The sequence below is a fragment of the Diceros bicornis genome, chromosome 13 (genome assembly GCF_020826845.1).
Source record: "Diceros bicornis minor isolate mBicDic1 chromosome 13, mDicBic1.mat.cur, whole genome shotgun sequence".
Lineage (NCBI taxonomy): Eukaryota > Metazoa > Chordata > Mammalia > Perissodactyla > Rhinocerotidae > Diceros > Diceros bicornis.
Genome location: NC_080752.1, coordinates 27,689,987 through 27,710,783, shown reverse-complemented (window position 1 = coordinate 27,710,783; position 20,797 = coordinate 27,689,987). Strand labels below are relative to the sequence as shown.

The following is a 20,797-nucleotide window of genomic DNA, read 5'->3' as shown; positions in this document are numbered from 1 at the left end:
ATAAATTAAATCCCTGAGAGTCTATAACCTTGATTTTTACATTAACAGAAATGAGTGGACCCCTGTGACATAGGAAACAGTCTCAATGTCAGCTGAATGTGAGCTGTGCTGGTTTCAGATATTCTGAGCTTCCGCTGACCAAGGTCTGCCTAAAAAATGGCATAAGCATTGCAGCATTTGAGGGGCACAAACATTCCTGCGAGATAGTCCTGAATTATGAGAGTTAGTCATCACTGAGAGAGTACTGAACAGCTTTAAACAATTGGCTAAGTCACTTCCTATCGATTTCTCCTCATGGAGCCCTCAGGTCCAGTATAAACACTATATTCAAAGGTTATGCCCAATTATAAAGGGGCAAAGATGGCAGCAGAGAGGGTGAACTTAGATCAATTTCAGAACAAAGACTGAAAAGAGGGCTGTGGACTTTCACACATATCCAATGGGCACAAGTCACCTAAAATATGTCATATTAACTTTTTGCTTCTTCATGACACAAAAAAATACCCCTCTGGTTTCAGAAGGTAATTTTCAGCTAAATAAGGGATCCCACCTCTCCTGACAGGTGATCACTGTTCACACGTGTCCTGACAGAGACGTGAAGCCGTGTTGCTTGACACAAGGACTGTCAGGATCTAAAGACGTGCTTAGTACATTTCTGGGACAAGGTGACATTGTCATTGATGGTCTGTTGAAGGAAAGAAGCTGATTTTCTTTTAAGCTAAAGCCTTTAGTAGTAACTTAATTAGGCCACGCTGTAAGATCATCACTAATGACTGTCAGCAGTACCCCTGACTCACCAGGGATGACAAAGCTTGGCGGACGGCCTCGTCCAGAGAGAAGAGGAGAGAAGCAGGCTGAGGTCCACCCGCCTCTCTCGGAGACGTCCTCAGGGGCCCACAGCCCCCAAATCTCAGCCTGCCTGCTTCCCCACCTCGAGGCAGGGCTTCACCACACGAGTGCTTCACACACACACACACACACACAGAGACACACATACACACGTAATGTGTATATATATGTAAAACAGTATTTTAAGAAAAGAAAAAAATCCCATGACCCTAACATGACCATTTTCAATGTGGTAATATCACATACCAGTTCTTATCCACATAGTCATCTTTTTTACATAGTGTCAATCATCTGATATTCTTCTTTAACATTATTCTATTTTCCAAGTTTCTATAATCTTTTAGTTACTATTTTAATGATTACTAAAATTATGTGTTAAGCTCTATAATCTACTACCTTATTCACTTATGTTGGGCATTGAGGCCAGAACTGGGCACCTGAAGGTTCAACAATGGCTGTGGACATGTTTTATTTGAAATACACATGGTGACACAGTGCTTTGCGGTAGCTGCTGTTTTTCAATTTGAGTTAGTTCCCAAGAGAAATCACGGATAACCCTAAAATTCAGATTTCTAACATTCAAGCCTGGCAACTAGTAGCTGTTGTCCAGCTCTAGAGAGAGCATACATCCTCCACTTTGCTACAGTCACCACCACTCCCTATTGTCATTCATCAAGCTTGTGTCACTCATTTACATTATCACCTCTGGATTCCTATATGCATTTGAGTTTGCAACCTTTGACTTAATGTCTTTTCCACTCTAGACAATGCCTTCACATAATTATTTGATTCTGTTGTATTATTTTCTTAGGGTGTATTTCTCAAAGCAGTCTTAATGGGCATAAATATCTTTTGGCACTTGCCATGTTGTAGTCCATTTGGTATGTCTGTTGGAGCACAATCCTCTCGTCTGCAAATAGCTCCCCTAGGTACCCTCTCCCGCAGGGGAGTTCAGCAAAAGCCCAGCTGAGCTGGGCCGCTCAGACCCTCTCTCTTAGGAATTTGTAAATTGGACTTAAAGATAAAGAAAAACAACGTGTAAAAGTAAGCTGATTGCTTAAACTGAAGAAAGGTAAATTTCGGCAGTGGGGGTATGCTTGGCCAAATATTAGTGGAAAAGAAAAGAAAAGCAGTTCTGCCAAGAGAAAAAAGAACGAGATATATATGGACAGAGAGATGCCAAGGCAAGAAACTACAGAATGCGCGAGCGCGAGAGAGAGAGAGAGAGACAGAGAGACAGAGAGACAGAGAGAGACAGAGAGAGACAGAGAGAGACAGAGAGAGAGAGAGAGAGAGAGACAGAGAGAGAGAGAGAGAGAGAGAGAGACAGAGAGAGAGACAGAGAGAGAGACAGAGAGAGAGAGAGAGAGAAAGAGAGAGACAGACAGGCAGAGTAAGTGAGGGGTCAAGTCACTGAAAGACAGAGGTCAGAGGTCAGAGGTCAGGTGTGAATTCCTCTCTCTAGGTCCTAGTGGGGTTCTGGTTCCTACTACTGCACAGTTCCTCAAATTCTGGAAGATACCCTGTGTCTTTCCAATATACTTTATTTCCTTAAGCTGGATCCCAGTGGTTTCTATAGGCCCCAATCCGGCCGTCAGGTTCTTGAGGGCCACCTTCTGTCCCCTCGGTCTACGCTGTGTCCCCTACCTGGCGGTGCTGGCACATCGTAGGCACTGAGATACCTGGGGAACAAATGGAGGAGTCTGAGGAAGATGACCACCTTCCACCCAACACACACGTGAGAGTGTGACATGGCCCTGACCTCGACCTGTGGAGGCAGCAACGACACGTGTGCTGCCCATCCCAGGAGTCCTGCTGGACAACTGCCCAGCCTGGCAGCAGCATGTCCCCACCTGGCACTGGGACTCTTCTTTTAACACTCCTCCTGCCTCCCTGGCCGCTGCTCCTCGATTTCCTCCGTGGGTTCCTCCATTTGGGTCTCTGCTTACCTGTCCCCTTCCCTGAGGCCTCCTGATTGCCCTGATGGAGGTGACACCTCCCCTGCCCATCTGCCCACCGTGCTGTCTCCTCACTCTGCTTTATTCCTTTCATGGCAATAAAAAGGATCACAGCAGACGTTTATTTTGTTGCCTGTCTCCTCCCGTTAGAAAGTTCACGAGAGTAGACACTTCTTTTGTTCACCACTCTTTACCCTAAACAAGGTCTGACACATGTTGGTGCTCCATCACTGATCCAACAAACATTTACCGAGTGCCTACTGTGTGTAACAATTACATAACATATATAACGTGTGTTAGGAGCTAAGTGCTATGGAAAAAGCAGAGGGAGCTAAGAGTGACGAGTAAAGCTGGGGTGGATTGGCTGCGATTTCTAAATGGCAGGGTCAGGGAGGCCCCCTGCAGGAGGTAGTATTTTAGCAAACACTTGAAGGAGGCGAGGAAGAGAGCCAGGCACCTGTCTGGGGAAAGCGCCCTCCAGGGGGAGTGGCCACTGCAAATGCCCTGAGGCAGGCGTGTGTTCAGGAGCAGAAAGGAGACAGAAGGCTGGAGTGGAGTTGTAAGGGGAGAGCAGCATTGGAAGAAGTAAAAACTGGAATCAGGAGCCAATGGAGATTTAGAACACAATCAACTTTATTTGGTATTATTTACATACAATAAAACGCGCCCATTTCAGGTGCGCAGCGTGATGAGTTCTGGCCAGTGTACATATCCATATAACCGCTGCCTCCATCAAACATCTCCATCCCCGCCCAAAGTTCCCTTGTCCCCCTACAGTCAACCCTCCATCTCCCACTGAACTGTCTTTTGACGCTATGGATTCGTTTTGGCTATTCTAGAATTTCATTTAAATGGCATCATGCCATATGTACTCTTCTGGGTCTGGCTTATTTTATCTAGCATAAAGTTTCTGAAATCCCCCCCTGCTGTGTTCATCAGCAGTTCCTCAGTATTGCTAAGTAGAATTCCAATGCACGAGGCAGCACAGCTCACTTGCCCACTCACCGCTGATGGACACGTGGGTTGTTTACAACTTCCACTACTACGAACAAAGCTGCTATGAACAAACACTTGTTTGTTGGATGTGTTTTCATTTCTCTTGGGTATCTCTTAGGAGAGGGATTTCTGGGTTGCATAGTTTAGTGTATGTTTAACTTTACAAGACAGTGTCAGTTTTCCAGCGAGGTTGTACTGTTTACGTTCCCACCCAGGTGCTCTGCACCGTCACCAACACTTGGTGGTGTTGGTCTTTTTGACTGCTGTGGTTGTGGTGGGCATGCACCAGCATCTCCTTGTGATTTTAATTTGCATTCCTCTGGTGAAGATGATGTTGAGTACTTTTTCATGTCCTTATTAACTACTTGCCTACTTTCTCTTGTGAAGCATCTGTTCAAACCTTTTGCCCATTCTTTAATTGAGTTGCTGGCTTATAGAGTTGTGGTTCTTTATCTAAATCCTGGAAAGGCTTCTGTCAGGCATATGTTTTGTGAATATTTTCTCACAGTTGTGGCTGGTCTTTTCATTTTCTTAACAATATCTTTCAAAGAGCAGATGTTTCTATCTCGATGAAGTCCAATTTACCCATTTTTTTCTTACCTGGTTGGTGTCCTCTCTAAGAAATATTTGATTACCCCAAGGTTGTGAGGCTGTTCATGTTTTTTTTCCTAGCAATTCTGTAGTTTTAACTTTTATGTTCAGGTCAATACAGGGTTTTGAGCTAAGAACTGATCTGATCTGACTTATGTGCTAACAGCATCACTGGGCTGGCTGTGTTAAGATGAGACTGGAGGGGCAGAACACAGAAGCAAGGACACTGGTGAGGAGACTACTGCAACAGTCCAGGCTTGGACAACCCAGGCAGAGTGGAAGTGGTGAGCAGCAGGGAAATTATGGAAATATTTATCAGCAAGGTTTTCAGGCTTGTTCATCCCTCCTTGATGAACAATATTCTATTTTAAGGAAAGTTATTTCCTTTCTCTGAAGACTCATGTACTTGTAGTTTTATGTGAGGCCAAGTGTATGTACAGAACTTGCCTTGAGCCATAATCTTTGCTGTGCATTTTAACTTATCTTCACTATTTTAAAGTACACGCATTGTCATTCTTCGGGGCTGGCAGCCCAAACACAACAGGACGATCCATCTATTCACTCATGAAAATTAAAGACAGGAAATGGCACATTTCACGGCATGCCCTGCGTCCTCTGGGAGGACTCATCAATCCACGTCTCTGCCTTGGCCACTTCAACTAGTGTCTGACCCTTTCTTTAACTCATGATTTATTGCTTTAAGTTACTCCTTTTGCCAGATTTATAAACTTAACAGTATTTTCTTTTTATAATACCTATTTTGTACACTAGACAAGACAGTAAATTTATTGTCTATGAGTTGTTACTTTGAAAAATTACATCAGTGCAAAGTGATTGCCTTTTAGCCTCCATCGCCAATAAACTAATTTTTTTGGAGGGGATGATATGAGGTCATAGGATAATATATATAATCACTGATCACAGAAGGAGCAAGTTGAAGGTTCTGGACAACAGAAGCCAAGAAGGAAGACTTCTACCTCTGCTAATCATGTATAAGCTGGTCTTCTGCTGTGTGCTTTTCATAGGATTCTTAAATCCTCTCTTATCTCATCCTGTCCCTGACTCCAGGGAAGGGTCCCTGCAGCTCTTAGGTAAGGTGAATTTTTTCCTCTATGTTAGTCTCGAAAGAGTCTTCAAGGGTCTTAAATGCAATGTTAGAGATGAGAATGGGAATTCTTGCTTAAAGGAGTCTTGTTAAATTAACAGTCTCAGCTATGAAGAGAATACTAGAGAATCCCTAAAGCACATTCAGATTCAGTAATGGATACAGTCTTTGTCTTTCTAAAATACAAGACAAGGGTAGCATTGCTTTTTTCATGTCAATTCTGTAATTCAAACTTTTGGTCAGCTTTTTTTTCAATTTTAAAAATTGCACTAAATTTAAGACATCATGACTTTTAGTTTTTATTTTAAATAAACTGGTTGAATGTAGAATTTGGTTGTTCCAATAGTAGATTTAAAATATTTTTATTTTATCTTAAGTTAAAAAGTAATCATCTGACATGTGTTATAAGAAACAAAAATGCTTATCAAAACGTAAAAAAGTGAGAAGCTGGAGGTAGGGACGTCGCAGATTTCCAAGTATATGTTATCTTTTCCTTGGTTTATGTTTCACTCAGTTCAAGTCTAAGTTGAATTTTAAAATAAACCTATCAGTCAAGCAGATACTTATTTTGCTATTACCATTACCTATTAATTTAGTTTAAGAAGTGAAAAGATTGATGCTTGGATTAAGGCTCCATAAACATTTTAACTGGATTTTATCTTGTCTTTAATTTTGGGTACTTTTAGACATTTCTTTTAAAATAAAGGAAAAAACTCTTCTAAGCCATTGATTTGATAATTTCTAGCCTCTACAGTTTCTCCCAAGCAGCTTTCTGACAACTGTCAGCACCGTGGTCATTCATGCACTATCAATCATACACCATCAATCACGCACTATCAATCATGCACTGTCAATCAACTTCTGGAGTCACTGAGCTCATAAAGGGCAGGTCTTAAAAGTCAAAAACACGCATTAACTTGATTGAATCTCTGCTATTTAAAAAAGAATGGTGAAAAGCACAAGATGAAATTAAGAATAAACATTCAGATATTACTGTCATCTTATATATCATGATTAAGAAAAACTTAGATGAAACGAGTATAGCATCTCACTCAAATTCTAAACAGGTGGCAGCTTACCTTAGAGTTTTTGCCTGAATTTTTTTCTCATTTATTTATTTCCCCATAAATGATCCTTCATGACATAAACACGTGGCCAAATTTTACAGACTGTCATTAATTTTCAGAAATACTGTGAATGTGCTCAGATGCCTTTATGATGGTTTGTTTATTGTCTTCCAATCAAGGTTGTGGCTAAGTATTTGTCAGTCTTCAGCACGCCGGTGTTAGGACTCCGAGAGCCTCCAATCTCAACACAGCAGCACCAGCCAAGAGAGCCATCCTGGTGCCAAGCCTCCACTTACCACACCTCACACGCACTTTCCTTACACTCTAGCATACACACCTTACACACACATCTTGCACACACTTACCATACATCTTATATGCCATTAAGCTGACCGAATTTCACACTGGAAATGTTACTACCAAGTTCTTTGAAGAGTATTTTAAAGCTGACTCTTTTCTAATAATAATTGTATCTAAATCTTGAAGGCTAGAGAGATAAGAGGTGATGCCATGCTATTTGCTTTATAGGAAGAACATAAGTAATCTTGTCTTTTAGAAAACCGCTCTTTTTTTCCTCTTACTCCAATTTTACCACCCGAATACCTAAAAGCAAAAGGCAATAGGCAGCAGCCGAGAAAGAGAAAGGAGGAGGAACTGCTTTCTGAGTGGAAACGTGTCTTAACTGACCCTGTGGCTCAGCTCCACCCTCCTATTCAAGGCAGCGGGCAGCTGTGCAAGGTCACAGAGGCAGAAGGAGCCGGAATCGGGTCCGCTCCTCCTGATTTTCTGTTCTGCTGGCTTGCACCCTGGACTGCAGCATCTCCACTCCTGTTAAAATCACTGATGACAATCACGAACTCAGCCTCTGAGGTTTTCTAGTATTATCTCCCTGTCCCTGGCACCCCTGAGAAGACAGCAGGGAGCAGAAATACTTGAAGCCTGAACTGAGTTACTGCTCTCACTGCCCTGTGTAGCAGCTGCCGCAGACGCAAGATCCGCTCTGGACGAGCTGGAAAGACTGGCCCTGCTGCAGATGCTGCTGGAGACGTCAGGGGCAGAGACAGGTGATGGCCTTCAGAAAGCAGGTAAAACGATTCTTGTGTTCACAGCTGGCTGACTTTATTGGTATAGAATTTGCTCTTTATTCTCATCTATTAGATGAGGTATAACCCTATTTTGGAACATAAAGAGGAGCTACATAAAATAAGTAAATTAATTACCCAACACTCCCCTCCCGGTACAGGCTCCCTCTGCAATCCTCTGTTTTCTTCTTCTCCACAACTCCTTGCAAGCATTGCACTCCACCTGGCACCTCGGCATAATCTTTTTCTGTACGGACTTTTATTTTGGAGAGAAGGGAAGTATTATCCCAGTTTCCAATAAGCGCAATTTTAAATCCTGGTTTCCCACTTACTAAAACCTTAAGCAAATCACTTAATTTTTCTGTACCTCAGTTTGTTAATCAGTAAAAAGGAATGATAAAAATACTCACCTCATATGGTTATTGTGAAGAGTCAACGAGAAAATGCAAGTAAAATGTTCAGCACAGTCACACGCAAAGAATTCAATAAAACATCAGCTTCTACTATTTTCTCCACGACTGCACTGACACAGTGCTCAGGACTCTGGAAACAAAAAAGGAGCCTTTTAATAGACATTGTTTAATAGAAAGTTCACTTGTTATATTTTGGATAAACTACTGAACTGCTCACTTGTTGAGGAAAATGCAGTGCCCTTTGTGAACCCCACAGGTAAGAAAGAATGAGGCTGCTGCCTATCTTCCTTCAAGTAAATACGGCTGCGTGGGAAAAAAGGAAGATGAGAAACTAGACAAGATTTAGTAACATTCTATTTGGTGTGTTTTAAATAAAACAAGCATAGAATAGAAACAAGAGATCTGATGATGAATGGTTTCAAAATATTGTTTTCCAGATCTCAGTATCAACATTGTTAACCCAAGAGGAAGTATGGAAAAGGTAAGTGATTCTATGATCGTCAGGTTAAAAAAGGGGAACATTCCAGGGGCTGGCCCTGGGGCCTAGTGGTTAAGTTTGGCACACTCTGCTTTGGTGGCCCAGGCCCAGTTCCCGGGTGGGGACCTACACCACTCGCTGTCGGCCATGCTGTGGCGGCGACCCATATACGAAATAGAGGAAGACTGGCACAGATGTTAGCTCAGGGCTAATCTTTCTCAGTAAAAACAAAAAAAGGGGGAATATTCCATACCTTGACTTTAGAGGATCCTAAAGTCATGAACTAGACAAGCATTCCTGGTGGAAATTACACCTTAAAATAATTGGCCAGTCAGTGTTATTTCAAAGCACTAACTTTTCCAAATTTGATTCATGTAAAATGTGAATACAAGAACTTATCCAATGCCTGTTTTGGATAAATTATTATAACAAGTTTAAGAGAATAAAAAATAGATAAGGTCCCTGTTCTCAAGGTTGTCACCCACATGTGCCGCTCCTTCATCACCTCCACGTGTGGTCCCAGGACGGGCAGCACTGGTATCCCTTGGACGCTTGTGAGAAACGCAGATTCTCAGCCCCCAGCCCCCAGCACCAACTGAATCAAAATCTGCATTTTAACAAGATCCCCTGGTGGTTCGTATGCACGTTAACATTTGAAAAGCACTGCAATATTACATCTAAATGGAAGAATGAAATGCTCAAAACATTGAAATGGAACACGGTGCAGTAGAGAGCAGAACATGAAGAAAACTACTGCAGGCGCAGTGGAAAGACCGTGATACGGAATGATGACTGATAACATTGAACGGTTAGAAACGGTGCGCCATTAACGGAGGGCCTTACATGCCAGAAGGAAAATCTATATTCGATCATTATCACCCCCCAAACTCTAAATTAGTGTTTCCTAAAGGGGTTTCTGGGGATACCAGTGCCACGAGCCAGTCTATGGGGCAGCACTGTGTTCTAGCCCCTCTCCCGTCCTGGTGTTTCTTTGTGTAAATAGCACGTTAAAGCCTCCAGGAAATCAGGAGATAAACTTATAACTAAGCACTTCCCAAACATTTTGACCAGAGATATCTTTTTTGGTGTAGTATCCATTAACATCCTTGTAAAACTATACTCTGGAAACACTCAATCCTGGAGGTGGCATACAGCACCGGAGTCCCAAGTGGAATAAAACCACCCGAAGGGGATGGTGCGGCTTCTATGTGTGACTAGTTAGAAGTTATCATTCAGATGTTCATATTCTTCTGAATAGAAAGATTATACTTAAAGATTCTAGAATCATAAAGGTGATTAGTAGGATTTGCTCATGAAATTCTAGAGTAAAAAGAAAATTAAGGATCCACACTTAAAGAAGTTAATTTCAAGACAGATAAAAGATCTATTTTACACAGAAGATAACAAATGTACAGCACATGTTACTAATTATTTAAACAGAAATAGGTCAGTGGGGGTGTAGGAAAATTCATGGCAGTCACAGGGCTAAACAGACTGCATGGTGCTCTCGTTGGTCACAGGAGCCCTTCAAGTCGCCACACTGGGCTCTCACTGCAGTTACCTAGAACAGGACAAGAGTGGACACTTTGTAGAGGTCCTACGTCTTGACTCAAGTTTCTTTTCTGTGTAGGACTCTTACTTCATTGATAATCTCCCTGTCTTCTTGTTTGCACTGTTTCAGTTTCGGGCTTTCTCTGGACAAGATCCTAACATCTTACGGAGTCATCTTTTGGCCAGAATCAGGAAACAATATAAGAAACGTGGGTCTCCTCCTGAATGCTTCTGGAAATACTGCGTCTGAAGTAAAATCAATATCTGCTAGTCAACTCAAAAGCAACCATGCTAGAAAATTACAAATAAAAACGCTTGATTTGAAAACAGTGTAGAAGAAAAACTAGGCAGACTATACTTTGTTCATTATTGTTTGGAAAATAAAACCTATATGTTTTGCAAATATCATGAGTGGTTATTTTACTTAGAAACATATCCTGAAAATCTATAATTTTTCTTTCCATCAATTTATTCTTAAAGAAGTCTCTGAAAATTTAAAAGTAAAGCTAATAAATTAACAGAAGCAAATACTAAGAAAAAGTCATAAAAGTAAAATTTACTTAAAATAGTTTACAAATCATTTAAATAAACTACATCATCTTACCTACGATGTCCACTCAATCCTTAAAAATGACAATATAAGTTATTACTTTAAAAAAAATCAGTGTCTTAGCTTGGAAAAATCTCTATAAAGTGAAGGATGCCTCAAGATGAGGGCTGGGAAGTCTGAGTTTCCCTGAGTTTCCTGACGTTCACGTGCTCAGGCCCCTTCCCTCAGCTGACCACAGTATTGAACACTTGAGAACTTTAATCTCTTAACTTGTTTGATCTCAGTTCCCGTGACCTCAAGGATCACAGTTCATTTATACCAGAAAAACACCTTCATAATCTGTTTCTTATAGTGAGAAGAAAGCTGAGGTGGGATTTAAGATTGTGAAATGGAAGAAATAGCCTGGTTTGTTAATTTTTAAAAACCACTTATGTGTGTGTACAAACCAACATACTCCATTAATACATCTCTATAAATGTAGCTTATATATGTATACAATATACAGTGCGAGCTCCCGAGAGCTCGGTGTAGCTTCCGGCTCAGAACCATGCATACAGGGAGAACTGAATTTCTAGTGAGAAACGTGAGCTTCCCTCCTCAGCTCTGCCACTCCTCCACCACGCCACTTAGGAGGAATGAAGTGTCAGGTCTGCACCAAACAGCCACACATAACTGGTACTGATCTTGTCAACAAATATCAAAAATCTCTTACAGAGCACAGGTTTGATTAATCTTTCACTTTCCTTATTTAAGACATTGAGAATAAATCTATATGGAAAGATGTTTTCAACTTGGGGAATGGATGTGTAACCTCAGAAACGCGCTGACATTAAGTACAGCTATGGCAACACTGTGGCGTACCCCTCACTGCTGAAATTAAACTAATACTAGTTCTCTAGCACAGAACTTGGGCACCATGAAACTATTTAATATTTATGAAACCAGAAAGAATTAAGGTGGAATTCCACTGTAGTATAATTCCAACATCCCACCCTTGTTTTAGCAACGTGAGGCAATTACTCTCACAGACAGGGCTCTGGAGTCAGTCCCCTTCGTTCCAATCCCTGCTCCCAACACACAGCCGTGAGGCCTCCCTCCACCTCCGCGTCCTGCTCTGGGAAACCAGAAGAGCGATGCTCCCTGCACCGGCGCTCGTGAGCACTAAACGAAGGACCTCATGGAGAGCACTCGAGCCGTGTCCATCAATAAACACAGAGCTGCTTTTTCTTCTTGCTATTGTTATTGCTGTTTTGTTAGAGAAAGGTGCAGATGATTTGAAAGGTGTGACATTTAAAAAGTCCTGTTGGGGGGCCGACCCCGTGGCTTAGCGGTTAAGTGCTCGAGTTCCGCTGCTGGTGGCCCAGGTTTGGATCCCGGGCGCACACCGACTCACTGCTTCTCCGGCCATGCTGAGGCCGCGTCCCACATACAGCAACTGGAAGCATGTGCAACTACGACATACAGCTATCTACTGGGGCTTTAGGGAGAAAAAGGGAAAAAAAGGAGGATTGGCAATAGATGTTAGCTCAGGGCTGATCTTCCTCACACACACACACAAAAAAGTCCTGTTGGCTTCAGGATCTTCTTCCATATTTTAATTTTTGGATTCTGTTGCTGTCTATTACACAGACTTGTGAAACACAGGTTCACTCTACAGAATAGGAAAGAGTAATTTTGTTAACTGAATTTTATAAATTAGGCATTAAAATCAGTACTGAAAATATGTACATACGCTCAGGAGCCAATAAATTCAGCACTTCACGGTGCTGAAGTGAGAATTCAATAAGATAATGAACCTGAAAACGCCAGTATCGTCCACACAGCGGGAGCTTGGGCACAGGTGACAAGGCAACACAAGGTGTCACTGAGAAAATTTCTTAGGTTTTACATATATACAGTTTATTTGTTGTTTTTACTTAAAAAAAGATACCCAATTAAAATATTAATAACCATTAAAAACAAGTAGATTCACACAATTAATTATAAATTCAGTTGAAACAAAATTTCAATTTGGATTAAATTTACCTTGTGAATTATAATGAAGTTTTCACTTAATTGCAAAATGATTCCATTCACACAGCTTTCTCTTTTTCACAAATCCTAACCTCTTATCCAAGAAAAATACAGCCTTTTGGGTAACAGTTTTGCAAATACTGAGGCCAATAATATACATTTCTATTACCAATTTCTATAGTCATTAATACAAAAGTTAATAAACGTGAACAACAAAGGTTACAATCTGGTGAAGCCCCCTTGGGGGGCGGCTGCTGTCACTGCTGAGCTTCCTCCAGTCACCCTCAGCAGCAGGAGCATTGTGTCCAGTCTCTAAACACACCAACTAATCTAATTACCAATACGAGAATCATAAATGGTTTTACAGGTCTGCCTACAACAAGCACCACTTTCAAATCAAGCCTAGGCTAATACACACGCCATAAAATGTGTACTAAGGCAAAGAAATGAGCAAATTTAGATAAAACAAATATCCAGAAAGAATGGAAAATAAGGACATATATTATTAGAGAACACAAGGTTTAAAAAATGCAAACAGGAATGCAGAATGATCCTTTGATAGTTACATGTCATTTCTGATTTACAGAAATTAAAAATTTTATCACTACAGATAGACACAATGATTACACCGATGGACAATATTCAGGATGGTTAATTTTTTGAAATTTAGTTTCTCACCAAGGGCAAAAATACCACACGACTTGACCAACACAACAAAGGCATCAGAAAGCATGTAATAGTCAAGATGGAGTAGACTGTGAGAGCTGTCTATTCTCAAAAGACGAATATTTGCATGGAACTGCTCAATATTAGAAAATTCCAATAAATGTCACAGGCAGCATCTGAAAATGGTTCTGACACCTTAAGACAGAATTACCTTCCAGGAAACTACTACTTTAGAAAGGAAATCTAAACTATGAGGATTGAGAATCAGGGTCCAGCAGTCACCGTGGATAAAAAGGTCGATTCTCTTAATTATCATCAGAACGCATTTTTATAAAAAGCTATAAAACTTGAGAGGAGGAAGTGTTTTTCCTAAAACAAAAAAACGAAAAAAACACAACAAAAAAAGAAATATAAGTTAGTTTGTTGTATGTTATATGAAAGACAAAAAGTTACTGTAACCTTCACTTTCTTCTATTCCTTGTTCTGATCTGCACGAGTGTGAATTGCATATGTTGTTCCACGTGTGAGAAGGAATCACCCATTTCTCTCAAGAAAGGGGAGCTGACTTAGCAAGTACAATGCACTCACTCTTAAGAGACAACTACGGCCGTGTGGGAAGCACTAACGTAGGGCAGACTCTGACCCCCTGGCGAGGACTGCAGAGCTCCCGGGACCCCATAGTCACTGTGCAGCCCCTTCAACACTTACCCCTGATTAAGGGGAAACAAAAGGCCCTGCCAATCAGACCTCTGACAGGGATGACGAGACCTCTTTTGTGTAAATTGGTTGTTAAGAAAAAGTTCACTGTTCGTTTTGGTAAGACAACATTTAAATACATACATATATAAGAATAATATTAATTTTTACATAACTTTTGAGACTTTTACAATCATTATTTTAAAAACAAAAACACTAAAAAGGGAAACACCACTGGTTGAGTCAGAAACTCTTTTGTTTTAACTTTACACATGCAAAACCTCATTAAACTGTCCAAGGGACAAGCCCATTGTAAGCTGATTGATTTTTAAGGTAAGACTTTCCGAGTTTCAGTGGAAGGTAGAAAATCAAAAGGAAAAGCATCTACAAGAAGGAAGGTCAAAATTCAACCCTAAAAACCAGGAACTTCCAGTATACCAATGGGCAATATATTTTAACACTGGTAAATACTAAAGTGATTTGTGTTGTCAAAACCTGGACTGTTTGATCTTAAGTATGGAGACTAGATGAATGTACTAAATTACTGGATCATTAGAAAAAGTGTATGGCCTGTGGCTGGGATTCCTTCAGGTACTCTACTGGGGAAAATGATTTCTGTAACAGCAGAACAGGGTACAGGAGGCTAAGGTTTGGGGCTCCTCCTAGCTACACTTCTAAATATAATTTATTTTGGGTGACACCTGAAATAAAGTTTTGCAGTACACATACGTCTTTAGAAGCCATCCGATCTCTTTAAAAGACAGCTAAGGGCCAGCCCCGTGGCTTAGCAGTTAAGTGCGTGCGCTCCGCTGCTGGCGGCCCGGGTTTGGATCTCGGGCGCGCACCGACGCACCGCTTCTCCAGCCATGCTGAGGCCGCGTCCCACATACAGCAACTAGAAGGATGTGCAGCTATGACATACAACTATCTACTGGGGCTTTTGGGGGGGGAAAAAAGGAGGAGGATTGGCAATAGATGTTAGCTCAGGGCCGGTCTTCCTCAGCAAAAAGAGGAGGATTAGCATGGATGTTAGCTCAGGGCTGATCTTCCTCACAAAAAATAAATAAATAAATAAATAAAACTGTTTAAAAAAAAAAGACAGCTCAACTAGAAAAAGAGCCTAATTGACAGTTTTAATACATTGGGAACAAAGAGCGCAAAAGATTCTATATATAATGTCTGCTTCAGAAAACCGTCCATTAAAAAGTCAAGAAAGAAAAACCTTAACATTCAATGATAACCTTATGGTCACTTAAGAGTCAGGGGTTTAAAGAAACACACACAGAGGTCTAGCTGTCCAGCAGGTCCTGGGAAGGGTGTGCAGGCACATCTCCATGGTCGCTCAACTGCTGTCTTGTGCTGGCTCTTGGTCACAGGACCCTGTAGCATCACCAACTGAATCTTTGTTTTTGCAAGAGACACAGCCCTCCAAAAAAGAACAAGAGCAGGCAAGTTATTTGACATAATGTCATCCAAAAAGTTTCAAAACCAATAAAATCCTGGCCCAGCAACCTATGTCTAATTCCCCAACTCACTCATGTCTAAGAAGATTCATTATTAGTTCATACCTTATTATTAGAAGGTAAATGACAGCAACTTTTTAAATACTTGTGTTTAAATTGTTTTAGGGTTCATTCTTCGTATACCCTTCTACTCAAAAACCAGACAAACAATATTTAAAAAATAAAGACACTTACAGTAATCAGCCCAGCCCCTGCTTTTTGGTGAGACCACATCTAACCACTCGTCAACGGCAGGCACTCATTCTTTTCTTTAAAAACGGAGGGTGGGGAGGATCCCAATGACATGTTTACCTCATAAGTCTTCATATCACACTTTTTTGAACACCTAACTTCATTCTCTTGTTATAATTTCTAACTTCACACATCACCTCCCAAATCTTGCAGGAATAAAGACCTCATTACTAGTACAACTGTCACCACCATGAGCCCAGAGCCCCCCGCTGGGACCACTGGTGAATCACAGCTGCAGTGTTCAGGCTGTTCACACCTAATCTCACTGAGAAGACCTCATGACAGCAAAAAGACCACTTGGCTTCCAAGTATGAACACTACCCCTGGTGTGAATCTTACATCTGGAGTTTTAACTCTTTTCAAACATGCATGCATATTTGAAATGTGAACCTCTTACACCTCTCCTTTCCAGTCAATCATAGATCAAAGCAGTGTCTTTACTCCTTACTGCCCCTTAACCATTCCAACTGGTGGGAGAAAAAAACACTTGGAGTCAAAACACCTGTATTCAAAATCTGATGATGAACTGTGTAATCTTATACAAATTATTTAATATCTGTACACCTTACTTTGCTGTTTGTTTACTGGTAAAGCAGGGACAGTCACACCTACCACAGAAGTAACTGTGAGGACTAAAGCTTCAGTGGGATGACGCAGTGTGTACTGAGTGCCTACAACACTACCTGGAATAAACCCACCTCTATACGACAGCTGCATTATTGTGCTTACCTGGAGGTCTATTTCCTGAGGGACAGTCTGGCTCTGAATCCAAGAATGCACCGTGGCCAGCTCCTCCCTCTGTCCGTGAGAAAACTGTGGCTGTTGCTGCCTCATGCTTTCTAGCTTTTCTAGGTCTTCTTCCAGTACAATTTCTTTAACCCTAAAAACAAACAAATACAACCTAAATAGTCCTGAGGCATAGAGTTCTTATCATGTCATCTAAGAATAGCACTTCTTTTTGGTATATCTCGTGTTAATATATGATGTACACATTAAAAAATAACTGAATCATTTCTTCATCGAGTTGGTAAAGCCAGGCCTCTTTTTCTTGGTGGAAACATCTGTAGAGGGTTTTAACGAGGCATACAGAAGAAACAGATTTCCCTTAGTTCTTCTATTCTCTTAGAATGGGAAAAAAAAGATCCAGAGTCTAAAAAGAAAAGTTCTTGTACTTGTGTGCCATCTTGAAAGCGCTGCCTTTCTTTTCTGGCCTCAGGATACATAATGTTTGTTTAGTCTGGATTTGAATATGTGTGGCACTACCACCATAACCACTGCTTTAAGAAACCATTCATCATTTGACTTAGGATGAATGAATTTGAAAATACATGTCTATAAAGGTATATATAAATACATTTAAAAATTATTCTTAAGAAACCATTCAAGGGGCCAGCCCAGTGGGGTAGCGGTTAAGTTCACACACTCCACTTTGGAAGCCCGGGGTTCGCTGGTTTGGATCCCAGGTGCCGACCTAAGCATCACTTGTCAAGCCATGCTGTGGTGGCGTCCCACATAAAATAGAGGAAGAAGGGCATGGATGTTAGCCCAGGGCCAGTCTTCCTCAGCCAAAAGAGGAGGATTGGCAACAGATGTTAGCTCATGGCTAATCTCCCTCACAAAAAAAAGAAAGAAATCATTAAATAACTCAAATAGAAGTGGGTCTTCTAAAGTGCTCTCTTACCTGTTAGGCACCTGGTATGTCATTAGAATGCACTCAGGTGTTTGTTTTATCATTCTCCAGATGGCCTCTTCAGCTACACTGGGAAATGTTTCTTTTCTCTGTACATCCTGAGACTGCTGCCCATTTGGGGTGATCTCAGAAGGAAAATCACTAGTAGCAAAGCATACACTGCTGTCACTGCTTCCTATCAAAAATCAACAACAATAACAAATTAGAAAACACCCATTGGGGACTGATTTGCCAAACTGGCTCTCATTCTCCAAAGACTTTGGCAACTATCTGATAGTTGTCTTTGCCACACAGCCCAGCCATCATCCCAGGTTAGTAACCGCAGCCTTTCCATTCCTTATCTTCCCAAGATCTCCTTCTCACTCCTCTTGAGCTATCCACTCCAAGGCCAGACCATGTTCCTTATCATCACCCAGAGCTGCTCCATCTCCAAAATCACCAACATCTCAGCTTCACTTGCTCGTTTGCTTGTTCAACTGTTCCAGCTACAAGTGTGGAATAGTATCTTAGCCATTCAGCTCAGAGCATGAAGTCCACCATTCAATAACACTCTGCAATATAGACTTCTTTTTCTGACTTTCCACAACTATCAAAACGTGAACTCTGATAAAGCCAATACTCGATTCTGTTCTTATCTAAACCCAAGTAGCCAAAGACACAGAGAAAGCTACACTGGCCCCATAGTAATTCATCATCACCAAAAGGATCATCAAAAGGCCTGGCAACCCTGCTACAGTTCTCAGGTCAGCACACTAGCCTCCCCCAGCAGCGACTGTTTTCCACTTCTCTATTTCCTTCCTCACTCTCACTCATTTTATAAGAAAAAAAAGGAAGACTTTAGAAAGGAAATTCATTACCCTGATACCAAATATAAACTTACTCATATCTGCACTCTCTCCCCACCCTCCTCCTCTTACAACAGAGAAGTCACTCATCCATCTGAAGGCCCATCCCTTTATGGCTGCTATGGACCTTATGGATCATTCTTTTCCTATCTTGCATCTGACCCTTCTAGATCCTTCTCACTGACTCTGGAAGAATTAAAAAAAACAAAACAAACAAAAGTACCTAATTTTTTAAGAAAGTAAGTATATGGGTAAATATAAAAGACATTTTTCCTTATTAAAAAAAAATCGCTTTAAAAGGTAATTGACTGTTTAAAGCAAAACAATAACACTAATTGTGGGGTTTATAATATATATAGAAGTAAAAGGTATGACCAAATTAGCATAAAAGAGGCGGAAATGGCAGTATTCTGTTTTAAGTTTCTTAGACATCAAGTGATATAAGAGGTACAATATTTGAAGGTAAACTGTGGAAGTAAAAGATGCACTTGTAAATCCTACAGCAATGACAAAACCAAAAAGGTATAGCTGAGAAGTCAATAATGGAGAGAAAATAGAATCATTAAAAATATGTAATTAAGGGGCCGGCCCAGTGCTGTAGCAGTTAAGTTCGTGTGCTCCGCTTCGGTGGCCCGGGGTTCGCAGATCCCAAGGGCGGACCGACGCACTGCTTGTCAAGCCATGCTGTGGTGGCGTCCCATATAAAGTAGAGGAAGAGGAGCATGGATGTTAGCCCAGAGCCAATCTTCCTCAGCAAAAAAGAGAAGGATTGGCAGCCGATGTTAGTTCGGGGCTAATCTTTCTCAAAAAAAAAAAAAAAAAAATGCAATTAACCCAAAAGGAGGTAAGGAGGGAAAAAGAAAGAAAGAGCAGATAAGACAAACATAAAACAAGTAGCAAGATGGAAGATTTAATAAACCTGACCATATCAATAATCACATTCAATGTAAATGGTCTAAGCACTCCAGTTAAAAGGCAGATTGTCATATGGATAAAAAAGCAATATCCAACTATATGCTGGTTACCAGAAATCAACTTTAAATATAAAGACATATAAGTTAAAAGTAAAAAGATGGAAAAAAATGCCACGTAAACACTCACCAAAATAAAGCTGATATCAAAGTAGATTTTAAAGCAAGGTGCACTTCATAATAAAGGGATTGATTAATCAAAAGGACATAATTTTAAATGCGTATGCATCTAATAAAAGCTTCAAAATACATGAAGCAAAAACTGATTGGACTGCAAAAAAAATAGACAAATTCACAATTATAGCTGGACATTCTAACAGCCCTGTCTTAATGACTGATAAAACAAGTGGATAGAAATCAGTTAGGGGTCAACCCGGTGGCACAGCGGTTCAGTGCGCACACTCCGCTTTGGCAGCTTGGGGTTTGCAGGTTCGGATCCCAGGCGTGCACCGACGCACTGCTCGTCAAGCCATGCCGTGGCGGCCTCCCATATGAGGTGGAGGAAGATGGGCACAGATGTTAGCCCAGGGCCAGTCTTCCTCAGCAAAAAAGAGGAGGATTGGCATCGGATGTTAGCTCAGGGCTGATCTTTCTCGCAAAAAAAAAGAAATCAGTTAGGATGTAGCAGGTTGGATCGACATTATCAGCCAACTTGGTCTAATTCACATTCACAGAAGACACCACTCAACAATTGCACACACGTGCACATGAAACATCAAGCTAGACCAAACCCAGACCATTAAACAAGTCTCGGTAAATTAAAAAAAATACAAAGAATATTCTCTGACTGCAATTAAGTTAGAAACCAATAAAATATCTGAAAAAATCCCCAAATATTAGGAAATTAAACACATTTCTAATAATGGTCAAATAAGAAAACATAGGGAAATTAGAAAATCTTTTGGACTGAATGAAAATGAAAACACCATATCAAAATTTGAGGGATGCAGCTAAAGCAGTGCTTAGAGGGAAACTTAAAAGCATTAAATTTTATATTAGGAGGACAAAAAAGGTCTCAAATTAATGGTCTAAGCTTCCACTTTAAGAAATTAGAAAAAGAGCAGATAAAAGTAAACAGAAGAGGGGCCAGCCCCATGGCACAGTGGTTAGGTGCACATGCTCTGCTGCTGGCAGCCCGGGTTGGGATCCCCGGCATGCACCAAACACACCGCTTGTCACCCCATGCTGTGGCGGCCTCCCATATAAAGTGGAGGAAGATGGGCACAGATGTTAGCCCAGGGCCAGTCTTCCTCAGCAAAAAGAGGAGGACTGGCAACGGATGTTAGCTCAGGGCTGATCTTCCTCACCAAAAAAAAAAAAGAAGAAGAAAGGAAATAAAAAAGATTAGAGAAGTTGATAAAATTTTTTTAAAAACCCCAATGAAACCAAAAGTTGCTTCTTTGAAAAGTTAATAAAATTGGCAAACATACAGCCAGAATGATCAGCAAAAGATTGTTAATATCAGCTGTAAGATATATGTTCTATAAATTCTTATAAATTCCATAAATTATGACATTAAAAG

The 20,797-nt window shown here is 40.9% G+C and overlaps 2 protein-coding genes across 5 annotated transcripts in view; one reads left to right on the top strand and one right to left on the bottom strand.

Annotated features, from left to right (window-relative positions):
- Positions 1 to 5,269: 5,269 nt before the first annotated feature.
- Positions 5,270 to 10,475, top strand: UTS2 (urotensin 2). The gene is made up of 4 exons (XM_058551915.1): positions 5,270 to 5,490; positions 7,516 to 7,651; positions 8,499 to 8,542; positions 10,221 to 10,475. The coding sequence occupies exons 1-4, from the start codon at positions 5,383 to 5,385 to the stop codon at positions 10,338 to 10,340; spliced, it is 408 nt and encodes a 135-aa protein (XP_058407898.1). The 5' UTR covers positions 5,270 to 5,382; the 3' UTR covers positions 10,341 to 10,475.
- A 770-nt stretch (positions 10,476 to 11,245) lies between these two features.
- PER3 (period circadian regulator 3) overlaps positions 11,246 to 20,797 on the bottom strand; it is a 56,673-nt gene continuing 47,121 nt past the window's right edge. For 3 of the 4 annotated variants that reach the window (XM_058552803.1, XM_058552805.1, XM_058552804.1), the window contains exons 19-21: positions 17,451 to 17,634; positions 16,499 to 16,649; positions 15,298 to 15,441 (exon numbers count right to left, since the gene is read on the bottom strand). In XM_058552803.1, the coding sequence (XP_058408786.1) occupies positions 15,358 to 15,441; positions 16,499 to 16,649; positions 17,451 to 17,634 (419 nt within the window). In that variant the 3' untranslated portion in view covers positions 15,298 to 15,357. Of the gene's footprint in view, positions 13,689 to 15,297; positions 15,442 to 16,498; positions 16,650 to 17,450; positions 17,635 to 20,797 lie in introns of those variants that run through there. The other variant, XR_009221842.1, reaches the window with a different exon arrangement.